The sequence below is a fragment of the Trachemys scripta genome, chromosome 5, assembly GCF_013100865.1.
Source record: "Trachemys scripta elegans isolate TJP31775 chromosome 5, CAS_Tse_1.0, whole genome shotgun sequence".
In the NCBI taxonomy this organism is placed as follows: Eukaryota; Metazoa; Chordata; order Testudines; family Emydidae; genus Trachemys; species Trachemys scripta.
This window is the reverse complement of record NC_048302.1, coordinates 98,650,421-98,666,211: the sequence shown is the minus strand read 5'-3', so window position 1 is coordinate 98,666,211 and position 15,791 is coordinate 98,650,421. Positions and strand designations below refer to the sequence as shown.

Below are 15,791 nucleotides of genomic sequence, written 5' to 3'. Positions count from 1 at the left end.
CGTTTCCCTCGGAAGGCCGTTCCAATATTTCACCCCTCTTACGGTCAGAAACCTTCGTCTAATTTCAAGCCTGAACCTCCCCCCGGCCAGTTTGTATCCATTCGTTCTCGTGTCCACATTTGTACTAAGCTGGAATAATTCTTCTCCCTCCCTTGTATTAACCCCTCTGATATATTTGAAGATAGCAATCATATCCCCCCTCAGCCTTCGCTTTGTCAGACTAAACAACCCAAGCTCCTCTAATCTCTTTTCATACGACAGGTTTTCCATTCCTCTGATCATCTTAGTCACCCTTCTCTGCACCCGTTCCAGTTTGAGTTCATCTTTTTTAAACATTGGAGACCAGAACTGCACACAGTACTCCAAATGAGGTCTCACCAGCGCCTTATACAACGGAAGCAGGACCTCCCTATCCCTACTAGATATACCTCGCCTAATACATCCCAAGACCGCATTGGCTTTTTTCACCGCCACGTCACATTGTCGACTCATAGTCATCCTGCGGTCCACAAGGACCCCTAGGTCTTTCTCCTCTTCCGTTACTTCTAACCAATGCGTCCCCATCTTGTAACTAAAATTTTTATTAGTCATCCCCAAGTGCATTACCTTACACTTTTCACTATTAAATTTCATCCTATTTCTGACACTCCAATTCACAAGCTCATTCAAGCCTCCCTGCAGAATATCCCTATCCTCCTCCGAGTTTGCAACTCCTCCCACCTTCGTATCATCCGCAAACTTTATCAGCCCACTCTTGCAATCGGTCCCGAGGTCAGTTATAAATAGATTAAATAAAATGGGTCCCAAAACCGAACCTTGAGGCACTCCACTAGTAACCTCCCTCCAACCCGAGAATTCACCCTTTAATACGACCCGCTGCTTTCTCCCCATTAACCAATTCCTTATCCACCTCTGGATTTTCATATCGATCCCCATGTTTTTCATTTTAACCAATAATTCCTCATGGGGTACTGTATCAAACGCTTTACTGAAATCTAGGTACATTAGGTCCACCGCATTTCCTTTATCTAATAAGTCAGTTACTTTCTCAAAGAAGGAGATCAGATTCGTTTGGCACGATCTGCCCTTCGTAAAACCATGCTGTAGTTTATCGCATTTGCCATTAACCTCAAGGTCCTCAACTAGTTTCTCTTTCAGAATGTTCTCCAGCACCTTGCACACTACTGATGTTAAACTAACAGGCCTATAGTTACCCGGTTCACTTTTTTTCCCTTTCTTGAAAATAGGAACCACATTGGCTATTCTCCAGTCTAACGGGACCACCCCCGAGTTTACAGATACATTAAATATAGTCGCTAATGGGCCTGCTATTTCCCGCGCCAATTCCTTTAATATTCTCGATGAAGATCGTCCGGTCCACCCGACTTAGTCCCATTAAGGCGTACTAGTTTTGTTTCTACCTCGGATGCGGTAATCCCCCATCCTGTATGCCCCTCTGTAACTGTGCTAGTATCCCTAATACCTCCATTGGCCTCATTAAACACCGATGCAAAATATTCATTGAGATATTGCGCCATGCCTAGATTATCTTTAATCTCCTCTCCGGCTATAGTCTTCAGCGGTCCCACTTCTTCTTTCTTTGCTTTCTTCCTATTTATATGGCTGTAAAACTTCTTACTATTGCTTTTAATTCCCCTCGCTAAGTCCAACTCTTCCCGGCCTTTGGCCTTTCTCACTCTATCTCTACATTCTCTGACTTCACTAAGGTAAGTTTCCTTACTGATCCCTCCCCTCTTCCACTCTTTGTACGCTTTCTGTTTTTTCCTAATCGCCCCTTTGAGTCGGTCGCTCATCCAGCTCGGTCTAAATCTCTTGCTTAGTAATCTTTTTCCCTTTTTGGGGATACAGGCCTCCGACAGCTCATGCATCTTTAACTTAAAGTAATCCCAGGCTTCTTCTGCCTTTAGATCCCTTAATACGTTTGCCCAATCCACTTCCCTTACCAGTCCCCTTAATTTGTTAAAATTGGCCTTTTTAAAATTAAAAACCCTAGTATTTGACTTAATTCTGGTAGTCCTTCCATTTAGTTTAAACCGAATTAGCTCATGATCACTGGAGCCCAAGTTGTCCCCCACTACCACTTCCTCAACAAGGTCCTCACTACTTACCAGAATCAAATCTAAAATGGCCTCCCCCCTCGTCGGCTCAGCTACCACTTGATAAAGGAATTGATCAGCAAGCACATCTAGGAACATCTGAGCCCTATTATTGCTACTAGCGTTTGTTCCCCAATCTATATCCGGGAAGTTAAAGTCCCCCATAATTACACAGTTTCTATTAGTATTTACTTCTCTAAACACATTAAATAGTTCCTTATCCATATCCTGGGTCGATCCCGGCGGTCTATAGCACACCCCAAGCACTATTCCCGGAGAGGCTCTAGTAGTCCTTTTACCCAGCTTGAGTATTGCCCAGACGGACTCCGTGTTATCAATTCCATCCACTATTATTTCTTTACAGCTTAATTCACTATTGACATACAATGCCACCCCCCCACCTTTACCTTTATCCCGGTCTTTCCTAAACAGCGCATACCCCTCCATACCTGCGTTCCAGTCGTGACTGCCATTCCACATAATGCCATTTTGCCATTTTGTATCATAATGTGTTCTCTATTATAATATAGTAACTAATATTTTCCATTAGCACTATCCCTTTAAAGTATTAAAATCAAGATACTAAAAGTAATACATTAAAATAAAACTTAACCTATAAATCAGAGTTACAATTGTGGTGAAATATGGATTTATACTCAATTAATGAAATCTTGGCCATACTGAAATCAAGGGTAAAATTCCCACTGTCTTCAATAGGGTCAGAATTTCACCCATAAATTTATTGCATCATTATTTCTTTGCTTCTAAGTTCTAAGCTCCTGAGTTTGAAAGTGAAATGATCAAGATGTAGTAACAATGTAGTTAATAACTTATTTTAAGAAGTCTGTTATGTAGATACACCAGCAGATAGTGATATATAAATATAAAAATCACAAAAAAGACACAATATAGAACCAATTTCAAGACTGCTTGCAGCTAGTAGCATAGCAATTATTAAATTCATATACTTAAAAAGGAAGCCATAAAAATTAGTAAGTCTAAAAAATAGATACCTTATGTTAATTCTTACTATGAGTAATTCATGTATTTATTTCTTTTTGTAAAATAGTAAACTCTTAAAAAATATTTGCTTAAGTTAAATTTGGTGTATGTGTGTTCTGATTGATGTAGTGAGAATGTACCAGTTTTACACAGAGTTGCATGAGGAGGATGAGATAATACCTTTTATTGGACCAACTAGGGTTGGTGAAAGAGACAAGCTTTCGAGTGTACACAGAGCTTTTTTCAAACTTAAAGATATATAAAAAGATATTATTTCACCCAACTTGTCTTTCTAACATCCTGGAACCAACATGGCGGCATGCATGCCACTGCAAACAACTGAATTGCAAAGCAGTTACAAAAAACAAAAATGCACCCTCACATACATTTAGTCCAGGAGTCTATGAACTCCTCAAGAAGAATACACCTCTACCCCGATATAACGTGACCCCAATATAACACGAATTCAGATATAAGACGGTAAAGCAGTGCTCGGGTGGAGGAGGGTTCGTGCTCTCCGGTGGATCAAAGCAAGTTCGATATAGCGTGGTTTCACCTATAACACGGTAAGGGTACGTCTATACTTACCTCCGGGTTCGGCGGTAAACAATTGATCTTCTGGGATCGATTTATCGCATCTTGTCTAGACGCGATAAATCGATCCCGGAAGTGCTCGCCGTCGACGCCGGTACTCCTGCTCCGCGAGAGGAGTATGTGGAGTCGACGGGGGAGCCTGCCTGCCACGTGTGGACCCGGGTAAGTACCTTGTAGTTCGAACTAAGGTACTTCGACTTCAGCTACGTTATTCACGTAGCTGAAGTTGCTATCTTAGTTCGAACTGGGGGATTAGTGTGGACCAGCCCTAAGATTTTTTGGCTCCCGAGGACAGCGTTCTATCGGGGTAGAGGTATACTTACACATACTGCCACTGACAAAGTTGGCCAATTTTAAATGTTACAGTATCAGTCTCACAATTTGTGTTTTTTAATTATTACCTGGGTGAAGCTGCAATTTTAGATGAACCTGGGATTTCTGGAACAGGCCGATGTCTTAACATAAATGACCGAGTTGTTCTGGGAACTACTTTCGTACAGCTTTGCTTACAAGGACCATACAAGTCATTATCCACCATTTCACCTTTAAACTCAAAGAACGGAGAATCTGGTAGGACATTCGGTGAGATGTCCATCTCTGAGAATGTTAGATGCTCATTCTCACTGGACTTGGTTTCAGATGAGTCAGCAAAAGAAGACCAAGAACTTGGATCTTCGACATATAATGCAGAATGGCTGTCAAAGTGCAAGTTACCTTGTTGTGCCTTTGATTTTTCCAGTGCAACATCCATATTAGGTATTTTTTGAAAGTTAGCACTTTTCTCAATGTTTCCACTAAGGCTGACAGCATCTCCTGAACAATCTGATTTCTGGTACGATGAACTAGAAGATCCCAAATCTGAAAAACTACCATCTTTCACTTCCAATAACTCATGTTTAGTAAATTCACTCTTTTCTTTACTAAAAAGTCTTGCTGGCAATGCTACAAATTCTGGACTAGCTTTAGCAACCCCGTTGGAACTTAAATTGGATATTTTGGAAACCTGGGCATAGCACAAAGAATGACTTTCCCCTATTTCCTCCAAGTTCTTGAGTTTCAGATTTTCAGATGATACAGATTTTTCTTGCATTTTTGAAAATGTGATCTCTAACTGCTTAAGAATCCTTTTGCGGTGTCCAGTAGGTGATATTCCAATTTGCTGGAGCACATTATTATTTATTCCTATGCAGTCTGATACAGCATTATAGCCAGCTTCTTTGAAGTAAGGAAGATACTGCACCAAGTTGATGTTGGCCAAGAATTCTTTGATATCAACATTCCTGTCTCTGGATGACATGATGGCAGCTTCATTCCTTATGTAGGCTCTCAACAATACAGAAGCACAGTCTCTACATGTGTTTATTCTCCAGTGTAAAGTAAGTAAGCAAACTCCAGAAGTAAACTCTTCTTCAGTCACTCTAGAGACAATGAAATTTCTTCTAAAAGTAGCAATTCTGCATAGGCCAAGGATGTAAACTGTAAACCCAGAAAAAAAAATGTTAAGAAATGGTATTTTTCCCCATTGAACGTAGTGCTTGCATTCACAATCTAAGCCAAAATGCTGAAGCCTCTCTCTATATCCATTTTGGAATTTACTTAACACATGGAAATCTCAAACAGATAAACAATGTAAAATCTTGAGCTACTTAAGGGGAATAGTGAAATTTGAGTTTCTAAAATTCAGAACAAATACTATTATATTGTTTCCTTTGGAAATATGGTTCACAAAAGGGTTCTGTTATACTCTACAGTCTACACCATCCTCTGTATTGGACAAGGTTGAGAAAGGCAACCCCACACTCATGCATGGTTGCTTATGAAGTGGCTAGACAGAATGTCTCCCAGGTGCACTAGATGTTCTTAACTAATGTGCTGAAGAGTACACCCTGGATGGAAAGAGCATGGCAGGTCTGCTGCTAGCATGCACAAATCAGCCTTAACATAAACATGCATATTGGGTCTCCTTGGGAAAGGAATAGGAAAAGACAGCTAAAAAGTTGCCAGGTTCATTGAGCTATCCTGACTCATGGATGCTGACACTGTTCTGACAGGATCTCTAATGAATAAGAAGCTACTTGTAGCAACACATCTTCCCTTCACTTTATGTTGTTTGGAGGTAAAAGGTAGGATTTACCCTATAGGCATCTAGAAATCACTTCACCCTGTTTAATAATATCCAACAAGACCACACAAGAAGAAGTGAAAGATGCTAAATGCCTTTGATGCAACAGGGGAAGTTTAGGTGGGCAAAATAATTATCCAAACCAGAAATTTAGCCAGGGAAAAATAGATTACTTCTTGTCAAAACTGTCTTAAGATATTTAATGACCACTAATGCTCAGGTTATCAATTATACATATTTGAAGTTGAGACATTAATGAAGTCAATTGGTACACAATGTCAATTGCATACAATAAAGGGTGGGGGGAGATGTACTGCTGCCAAGATTTTCATGATTCAGACAACCCAATGTCATTCCAGTGATGTGACTGGTCTCAAGAAGGGTGTAACTTGGGCAGCCACACAATATGTCAGTGGGGAAAAGCAATGGGGAAGTGAAGTAACTAATCAGACTAAAATTTTTTTTGGAGACCAGTAAAGTTTATGAACTCTGACAGATATGTATCATTCTTCACCGCTGAGCAAACTATAGCATTTTAGTTATGAGTTTTGAAACTAATGAAGTCTAAAATACCCCAAGAATCCTTGAATATTATAGTAATATTACATTATAAGAAGCCATAACTTTATTTTCTTTTTCAGATAAACAGAAGTCAAACACAAGAGTACTTCAAGGTATCTTTCCAACAACTTACATAAAGAAATATTAGAGGGACATGAGTATGGGCCAAAATTAAGGTTTATTTATTTTAATTCCATTGAAAACATTTACAAAAAAATCCACTGTCATGTTTGCAACCCAAATATTATACACTAGAACAATGCAGCGAGACCAGAAAACGAAATAGACTATACCTAGGTTTCGTAGAATTCAATTTTTTATAATGTTTACAAATATTTATGTTTATTTCTAAGCTTTTTTTTTTACCTATTTACATTTTCATAGTTGTGAAAAATTATGGATTTAAGCATTTATTTCTGTTGATTTATATTTTTACAGTTGTGAGAATTCATGGAGGGGTCAGACAATTTTTAATGACAATGCACAATGAGAATCAAAAAGTTAAAGCTTTGTAAGTGTTAAAACACGTTGTCAACATCACATGTCAAAATATTTTAAGTAAATATGCTTACCTCAAACTCTAATTAGTTCTTAAGCAGTATGTTTCTTACTTTGCCTATCTGTACATTTTGACTATCGATAGATATTTTTTATCTTGGTTTTGTATGTGCATCATGAAATCAACATTTAACAACATTTATTAATAAAACTCTAATTCTTCAAACACTAACTATAACAAAACAAAAACAAAAAACCTGTCTACTCTATATTCATTGTCCAAGCTGATACAATAAAAAAAAAATAGAATGCACATTTAAGATTCAGTTTAAATTATCTAAAATGATATGATAAACATAGTTGAAGACTCTTATCAATCCAGTAGTAGCCCTTTAGGAAGGAAGAACATATTCCATTTATAGAATTAGATATACAAATCAACTGTGGCTAAACATTTCAAATTCCTTCAGTCTGTGTGTATGGTTAAAGTATAGCTACTATTTTTGGCCAATTACTTAAGATCCAGAAAGTATGCTGTAAATAATCTTACAGTATGATAGAAATTCTGCCCTAAATGACATTTCTTGAGAGCTATTAAATAATAAAAAAATAAATAAAAATGCTCTACCTGAACTAGTTTAAGTCATTGCATTTTTCTAAAGAGTTTTCATGCTTTTTAAAGAAATTCTATTGGAGTGGGGGAAGGGAAGTATTCTAACAACTAAAGTGTATAAATATAGGTTACCATTAATCAGAAACTGATCTCACGGGTGTGCTGTGGAAGACTCAGGGCATGTCTACACTTACTGGGGATCGACGCTGTGGCACGGGGGGGGGGAATCTCATACTGAGTGGCACAGAGTTGTTTACATTTCTTGAGCTTCACTCTGATTGAGAAGGTATTTTAACAATTACTAAAAGTCTTCTTGTAAAGTTTTGTAGTGGTCCTTATTACACCCATCTTCAAAATGAAACACCTCAAAAAATAAGCCTTTTTGCGCCACTCAAGATGCACTCTGTTGGAGAGGTGTGGGGAAAGGTGAATATATTTGCACAGGTGATATAATGTATACAAATGTTTTCAATGTATACGATGAATACAAATGCCAGAAGTAAGAGGAACAAGCAGGATGAACTGTAAGTCATGGTATATGAAGAAAATGATGATTTTGTTGGCATCACAGAGACTTGGTAGCACAACTGCCATGATTGGAGAACCAGCATTGAGGGACATACCTTGTTCTGAAAAGAGGAGGTGGTGTTGCTTTTCGTCAAGGATGTATACGCTTGCTCCAAGGTCCAAGGGGAAGTGAGTGACAGACCTACTGAGTGTCTCTGGGTGAGGATAACAAGAGAAAAGAACAGTACCAATGTTATGGTGGGGGTCTACTATAGACCACCAAATCAAGAAGAGGAAGTTGATGATTCATTCTACAAGCAGGTTACAAATTAGCCAACACACAAGTGAGCTAGTATTAATGGGAGATTTTAACTTCCCTGATATCTGTTGGAAGACTATTGAAGCAAATCATAATACGTCCTGCAAATTCTTAGTGTATGTAAGGGACAGCTTTCTGATTCAAAAAATTGAGGAAACACCCAGGAGGTCATCCATTTTGGATCTTGTTTTGCCCAACAGGGATGATTAGTTGCACATGTGAACACGGTCGGGAATTTGAGAGGAAGTGGTCATGATCTGATAGAATTCAAGATCCTAAGGAAAACAGGACCTAAGAACACTGGACTTCAGAAAGGCAGATTTCAACCAACTCAGAGAATTAGAAGGCAAGGTCCTATGGAAAAAACAATTAGGAAGAAAAGGAGTTGAAGGGGGTTGGCAGTTCTTAAAAGATATAATACTAGAGGCTCAACATCAAGCTACTCCAACACAGAGGAAAGATTAGAAGAGCCACAGGAAGCCAATGTCCACACAAGGAGCTTTTTAGCTATCTAAAACCCAAAATGGATACATATAGGAAATGGAAGGGGGGGCATGTCACCAAGGAAGCATACATGGGAATAGCATGAGCATGCAGGGACAAAATCAGGAAACCCAAGGCAAAGAATGAATTACAGCTGGCAAGGAATGTTAGAGAGAACAAGAAGGGGTTCTTTGAATATGTCAGAAAAAAGGAAAGATCAAGGATGGTGTGGGCCCCACTGCTCAATGGAGAAGGTAAGCTGATAAAAGAATATGCTAGGAAGGTAGATCTGCTCAATGCCTACTTTGCATCAGTCTTCTCACAAAAAATAACATGTGACCAGATGACTAGCAAAGTTACCACAGACAATAAAGGGGGAAGGGATGCAGATCGAGATAAGTAAGAACATGTCAGATCTTTTGACCAATATGAATGAATTCAAACCAGTGGAGCCGGATGCTATTCACCCAAGGATATTGAAGAAATTATCTGAAGAAATCTCGGTGCCACCAGCAATATTATTTACAAACTCACGGATGACAGGAGAAGCCCCGGAAGACAGGAGAAAAGCTAACGTAGCACCCATCTTTAAAAGGGGGAAAAGGAGAAGCCGGGGAACTATAGATCCATCAGCCTGAATTCAATACCTAGGAAGCTACTAGAGCAATGCATAAAACACTGAATTTGTAAATACCTGGAGGATGAAGGGGTGATCACTGGCAGCCAGCATGGATTTACCAAGTCATGCCAAACCAGGTATCTTTCTCTGACAAGGTAACTGATTTGGATAGGGGGAATACAGTGGACATAATACACCTGTACTTCAGCAAGGCTTTTGACATAGTTCCACATGACATTCTGATAAGTAAGCTGGAGAAATGCAGGCTAGACAGATTAACCATTAAGTGGATACATAATTGGTTAAACAATCACAAACAAAGAGTAACTATTAATGGAATGATGTCAGATTGGAGGGAGGTCTCAAGCGGGGCTCCACAGGGATCTCTTCTGGGTCTAGTGTTGTTTAACATCTTGTTTGACATCTGGATGTAGGTAGAGAGAGCATACTGATCAAGTTTTCAGATGACAGAAAGCTGGGGAGGAGAGGTTGCAAATACTTTGGAGGATAGAGCTAAAATTCAGAGGGATCTTGATAAACTGGAGAACTAGGCTATCAACAACAAAATGAATTTTAACAAAGACAAATGCAAGGTGTTACACTTAGGGAAGAAAAAACAAATGCACAAATACATATTGGGGAGAAAACTGACTTGGCAGCAGTGCTGCTGGGAAGGATCTGGGAGCTGTGGTGGATCACAATCTCAACATGAGTCAGGAATATGATGCTGTTGCAACAAAAGCAAATGCAATTTTAGGTTGTATTAACAGAGGCATAGCATGCAAGTCACAGGAGGTAATAGTACCACTCTACTCGGCACTGGTTAGGCCTTAGCTTGAGTACTGTGTACAATTTTGGTCACCAATGTCTAGAAAGGATGTGGAGAAAGTGGAAAGGATCCAAAAGTGAGCAACAAAGGTGATCAAAGGGATGGAATGCAAGCCATATGAGCAAAGACTGAGGAACTGGGTATGTTTAGTTTTGAAAAGAGGAGATTAAGGAGAGACATGATAGCAGTATTCAAATACTTGAAAGGCTGCCATAGAAAAGATGGAGAAAAATTGTTCTCTTTTACCACAGAGTGGAGGCCAAGAGGCAATGGGTTCAAACCACAGCATAGCAGATTTAGATTAAATCTCAGGAAAAACTTCCTAACTCTAAGAACAGTAGGACAATGGAACAGGAGGCTGTGGAAGCTTCTTCACTAAAGATTTTCAAGAGGCAGCTAGATAGCCATCTATCTTGGATGATTTAGACAACTCCTCCTGCATCTTGGCAAGGGGTTAGACTAGATGATTACTGTCGTCCCTTCAAACCCTATGATTCTGTGGTGGTGGCGTCCAGGAATTAGATGGTTTTCAGATGAAATTATCAGAGATTCATCTAATAGCAAAATGCCAGCTTCCCAGAGATCCCCTGACCTGCTTACTTAATGCTTCAGTGAAGAATCTACATTTTAAACAGGACAGCAAATTAATTACTTTATTATTAGCAGCAAAGACTTTGTATTGCATATTATTAGAAAAAATGTGAGTTTTCCCCCTGTGAAATTGTGGTATAGTCAAATGTGGACTGTCCTTGTCATGTGACGAGCTTTCACACCAAGTACATACAAAAGAGAAATGCCAAAAAGAGGAGAGAGATTTAGAAAATTTGGTCACCCCTTTTAGCATACTCAGGGAGAGGGGGGCTCCCCAGCCAGCAAGCCAGCATCTTTAGCCAGGTTCTTGGAATATGAATTTGATCCTGAACCCACTACATTGTGCATTACTTAATGTTTTATTGTAACTTTGCCTTAATAAAAAGTTTTTTAAAAATGAATAAGCTTGCTTACAGTCATCACATCACAGACTGTTGCAAGAAAAAAAAATCAACATATTTGCATTGTAGAAAAACTGGCAAAGACCACTGTAACAAATGTGCTATAACATTTCCATTTAAAATACTGTTTGCAGTTGCTCATTGCTTTCTGAAACTTCATCTTTGGAAATAAAATTTTCCAGCCCTGGTCTCTGTCCAAGTTTTGTTTATTTAAAGTCTGAGCAAAAGTAGTTCAGTAATTTGACTATGAGAAGAGTACTATTTAAAAAATTTAAATTGGCAGGGATCAGGGCCAGCTCCAGGTTTTTTGCTGCCCCAATCAAAAAAAAAAAAGTCGCCCCTTGAAAAGTGCTGCCCCAAGCACATGCTTGGGACGCTGGTGCCTAGAGCCGGCCCTGGCAGGGATGCAGCAGGGGTAAGATACAGGAACGGAGCCGCAGCCAGGGCTCAAGCCTGGGAGCTGGGGCCACAGCTGGGGGCGGGGCTGGGTGGCGCTCCTTCCCTGCCTCCATGGGGGCTAGCCCCAGGCCCCACGATGCCTACCTGAATGTACCTCTGCGCCAGGGCACACCGCAGTTTTGGAACCTCTGATCTACATTGTACTTCCCTAGTTTGTTTATGAGAATGTCGTCCGAGACAGTATCAAAAGTCTTACTAAAGTCAAGATATACCACATCGACTGCTTCCCCCCATCCACAAGGCTCATTACCCTGTCAAAGAAAGCGATTAGGTTGGTTTGACATGATTTGCTCATGACAAATCCATGCTCACTGTTATTTATCACCCTATTATCTTTTAGGTGTTTGCAAATTGATTGCTTAATTATTTGCTCCATTATCTTTCCAGGTACTGAAGTTAAGCTCACTGGTCTGTAATTCCCCAGGTTGTGCTTATTTCCCTGTTAATAGATGGGCACTATGTTTGCCCTTTTCCAGTCCTCTGAAAGTTCTCCCGTCTTTCATGACTTTTCAAAGATAGTCACTGATGGCTCAGATATCTCCTCAGTCAATGAGTATTCTAGGATGTATTTCATCAGGACCTGGTGACTTAAAGACATCTAACTTGTCTAAGTAATTTATAACTTAGATCCTTCCTCATTTTCACTGGCATTCACTATATTAGACATCCAATCACTATTAACTTTTTTGGTGAAAACCGAAACAAAAAAGTCAGTTAGCACTTCTGCCATTTCCACATTTTCTGTTATTGTTCTCCCCCTTCCCCCTCCCATTGAATAATGGGCCTACCCTGCCCTTGGTCTTCCTCTTGCTTCTAAGGTATCTGTAGAATGTTTTCTTGTTACTCTTTATGTCTCTAGCTAGTTTAAACTTATTTTGTGCCTTGGCCTTTCTAATTTTATTCTGACATACTTGTGTTATTTGTTTATATTCATCCTTCATAATTTGACCTAGTTTCCACTTTTTGTAGGGCTCTTTTGTGAGTTTCAGATCATTGAAGATGTCCTAGTTAAGCCAGGGTGGTCTCTTGCCAAACTTCCTATCTTCCTATTGTGATAGACCCAGATCAGTTGGGAACAGCAGAGTAGCAGAAGGGAGATATACTGGCCACTGGATGAGTAGTTTTCTGTTCCCTGAGTGACCAGAGCAGGGGCTGCTCCAGGCTAATAGACCACCTGACTCCAATTAACCTGCTAAGAGTCAGGTGAGGCAGTTAAGCACCTGACTCTAATTAACGCCCCTCTGATGCTATAAAAGAGCTCACTCCACCCAAGCCAGGGGGAGCTACAGGAGAGGAAGTATGTGTGAGGAACTGGGAGCAAGAAGCTGAGAGTGAGTAGGTATACTGCTGGAGGACAGAGAAGTACAAGTGTTATCAGACATCAGGAGGAAGGTCTGGTGGTGAGGACCAAGAAGGTGTTGGGAGGAGGCCATGGGGAAGTAGCCCAGAGAGTTGTAGGTGTTGTGCAACTGTATCAGGAGGCACTCTAAACAGCTGCAGTCCACAGGGCCCTGGGCTGGAACCTGGAGTAGAGGGTGGGCCTGGGTTCCCCCCATATCTCCCAACTCCTGATCAAACACTGGAGGAATTGACCTGGACTATAGCTTCTACCAGAGGGGAAGGTCTCTGGACTGTTTCCTGACCCACAGGGTGAATCTGTGAAGGGAACAAATCTGCCAATAAGTGCAGGACCCACCAAGGTAGAGGAGGAACTTTGTCACACTATGCAGTGGGATAGTTTGCTTAATAATGTCTCTAAGGCCTGGTCTACACTACGACTTTAATTCGGATTTATCAGCTTTAATTCGAATTAACCCTGTAACCGTCCACACAACGACGCTATTTAATTCGATGTAAAGGGCCCTTTAAATCGATTTCTGTACTCCACCCCAACGAGCGGAGTAGCGCCAAAATCGATTTTAGCAATTCGAATTAGGGTTAGTGTGGCCGCAATTCGATGGTATTGGCCTCCGGGAGCTATCCCACAGTGCATCATTGTGACCGCTCTGGACAGCAATCTGAACTCGGATGCACTGGCCAGGTAGACAGGAAAAGCCCCGCGAACATTTGAACTTCATTTCCTGTTTGCCCAGCGTGGAGAGCACAGGTGACCACAGATACCTCATCAGCACAGGTAACCATGCAGGCTGATAATCGAAAAAGAGCACCAGCATGGACCGTGAGGGTGGTACTGGATCTGATCGCTGTATGGGGAGAGGATTCAGTGCTTGCAGAACTTCGTTCTAAAAGACGAAATGCAAAAACTTTTGAAAAAATTTCCAAGGGCATGATGGAGAGAGGCCACAATAGGGACTCTGAGCAGTGCCGCGTGAAGGTCAAGGAGCTCAGACAAGCCTATCAAAAAACAAAGGAGGCAAACGGTCGCTCCGGGTCAGAGCCGCGGACATGCCGCTACTACGCCGAGCTGCATGCAATTCTAGGGGGGGCTGCCACCACTACCCCACCTTTGTTCGTGGATTCTGGGTCGGGGATAGTCTCGACGCCTGAGGATTCTGCCGATGGGGTAGAGGAGGAGGAGGAGGAGGAGGATGAGCTTGCAGAGAGCACACAGCACTCCCTTCTCCCCAACAGCCAGGATCTTTTTATCACCCCAACTGAAGTACCCTCCCAAGCCTCCCAAGCCAGTACCCAAGACTCTGACCCCATGGAAGGGACCTCAGGTGAGTTTACCTTTTAAAATATAAAACTTGTTTTAAAAGCAAACGGTTTTTAATGATTACTTTGCCTGACTTTGCATTCGCGGTCAGTTCAGCTACTGGAAAAGTCTGTAGCTACTGGAAAAGTCTGTTAACGTGTCTGGGGATGGAGCGGAAATCCTCCAGGGACATCTCAATGAAGCTCTCCTGGAGGTACTCCGAAAGCCTTGCCAGAAGGTTTCTGGGCAGTGCATCTTTATTCCCTCCTCCATGGTAGGACACTTGACCACGCCATGCTTGCAGCAAGTAATCTGGTATCATTGCCTGACAAAGCCTGGCAGCGTATGGTCCCGGTGTTTGCTGGCATTCAAGCAACATCCGTTCCTTATCTTGTTGTGTAATCCTCAGGAGAGTGATATCACTCCTGGTAACCTGGTTGAAATACGGGAACTTAATTAAGGGGACAGAGGTGGCCGTTCCCACTGGGCTGTTTGCCTGTGGCGGAAAATAAATCCTTCCCTGCAGTTAGCCAAGCGCAGATGGGAAATTGGCCCTGAGTTTTTCGCGTTTGGCTAGCAGGGATCTTCCCTGTTACCAGCCACGCGGTGGGGGGAGGGTACCGTGATCATCCCAGAGAATTCATGGCGAGGGGGGGGGGGTTAGTTTGTTTTCTGGTGCTGCTGAATGTTAACAGAAAAACCGCAGCACTCTACTTGCCTGAAGGGGCCCAGACAAGCCCCACCACACTGCCCCCCCCCCCAACTGGCTGAGATTGGCCAGGCTTCTGCAGCACTCTACAAGCTATGCTTGGTATGTGGGAAAGGACGGCGCAGAAGCTTACCATGGCCGCATGCAAGCCGAATTCTGGTGCCCAGACCTGTGATCTCTAGCAGCAAAGCCACAGGCACTCAGCATTAAGAGGCAAAATGCGACCTTGCACAGAAATCACATGTGCTATGTAATGTGAACAGTGTTGGTCACCGTGAAAGAGTATAAGCATTGTTCTGCAAAATGTAGCTTTTAAAACAATTCTCTCTTTTTTCCCCTCCCTACAGCAGCTGCAAATTCCTCAAGCCTCCCTCCTCCATCCCGAAGGTTATCACAGATAAGGCGTCGTAAGAAGAAGACGCGAGACGAGATGTTTTCGGAAATTATGCAATCCAGCAGGAGTGACAGAGCTCATCTGAATGAGTGGAAGGAAACAGTTTCAAAGTATAGGAAAGAAGTCAGTGAACGTGAGGACAGGAGGGACCAACGTGAGGAGAGGAGAGACGATCGAGATGAGAGATGGCGGCAGGAAGACCAGAGGATGAAGGATGCAACGCTGGGGCTGCTCCGGCGTCTGGTGGAGGTTCAGGAACGGCTGCTGGAAAACAGACTGCCGCTTCAGCCCCTGTTCCACCCTCCACCCTCCCCATG

At 41.7% G+C, this 15,791-nt stretch overlaps 1 protein-coding gene across 1 annotated transcript in view; it reads right to left on the bottom strand.

Annotated features, from left to right (window-relative positions):
• Positions 1 to 15,791, bottom strand: part of ARAP2 (ArfGAP with RhoGAP domain, ankyrin repeat and PH domain 2) — a 217,483-nt gene that overhangs the window by 198,514 nt on the left and 3,178 nt on the right. Inside the window, exon 2 of the mRNA XM_034772450.1 lies at positions 4,115 to 5,189. Coding sequence (XP_034628341.1) covers positions 4,115 to 5,010 — 896 coding nt within the window. The 5' untranslated portion in view covers positions 5,011 to 5,189. The remainder of the gene's footprint in view (positions 1 to 4,114; positions 5,190 to 15,791) is intronic.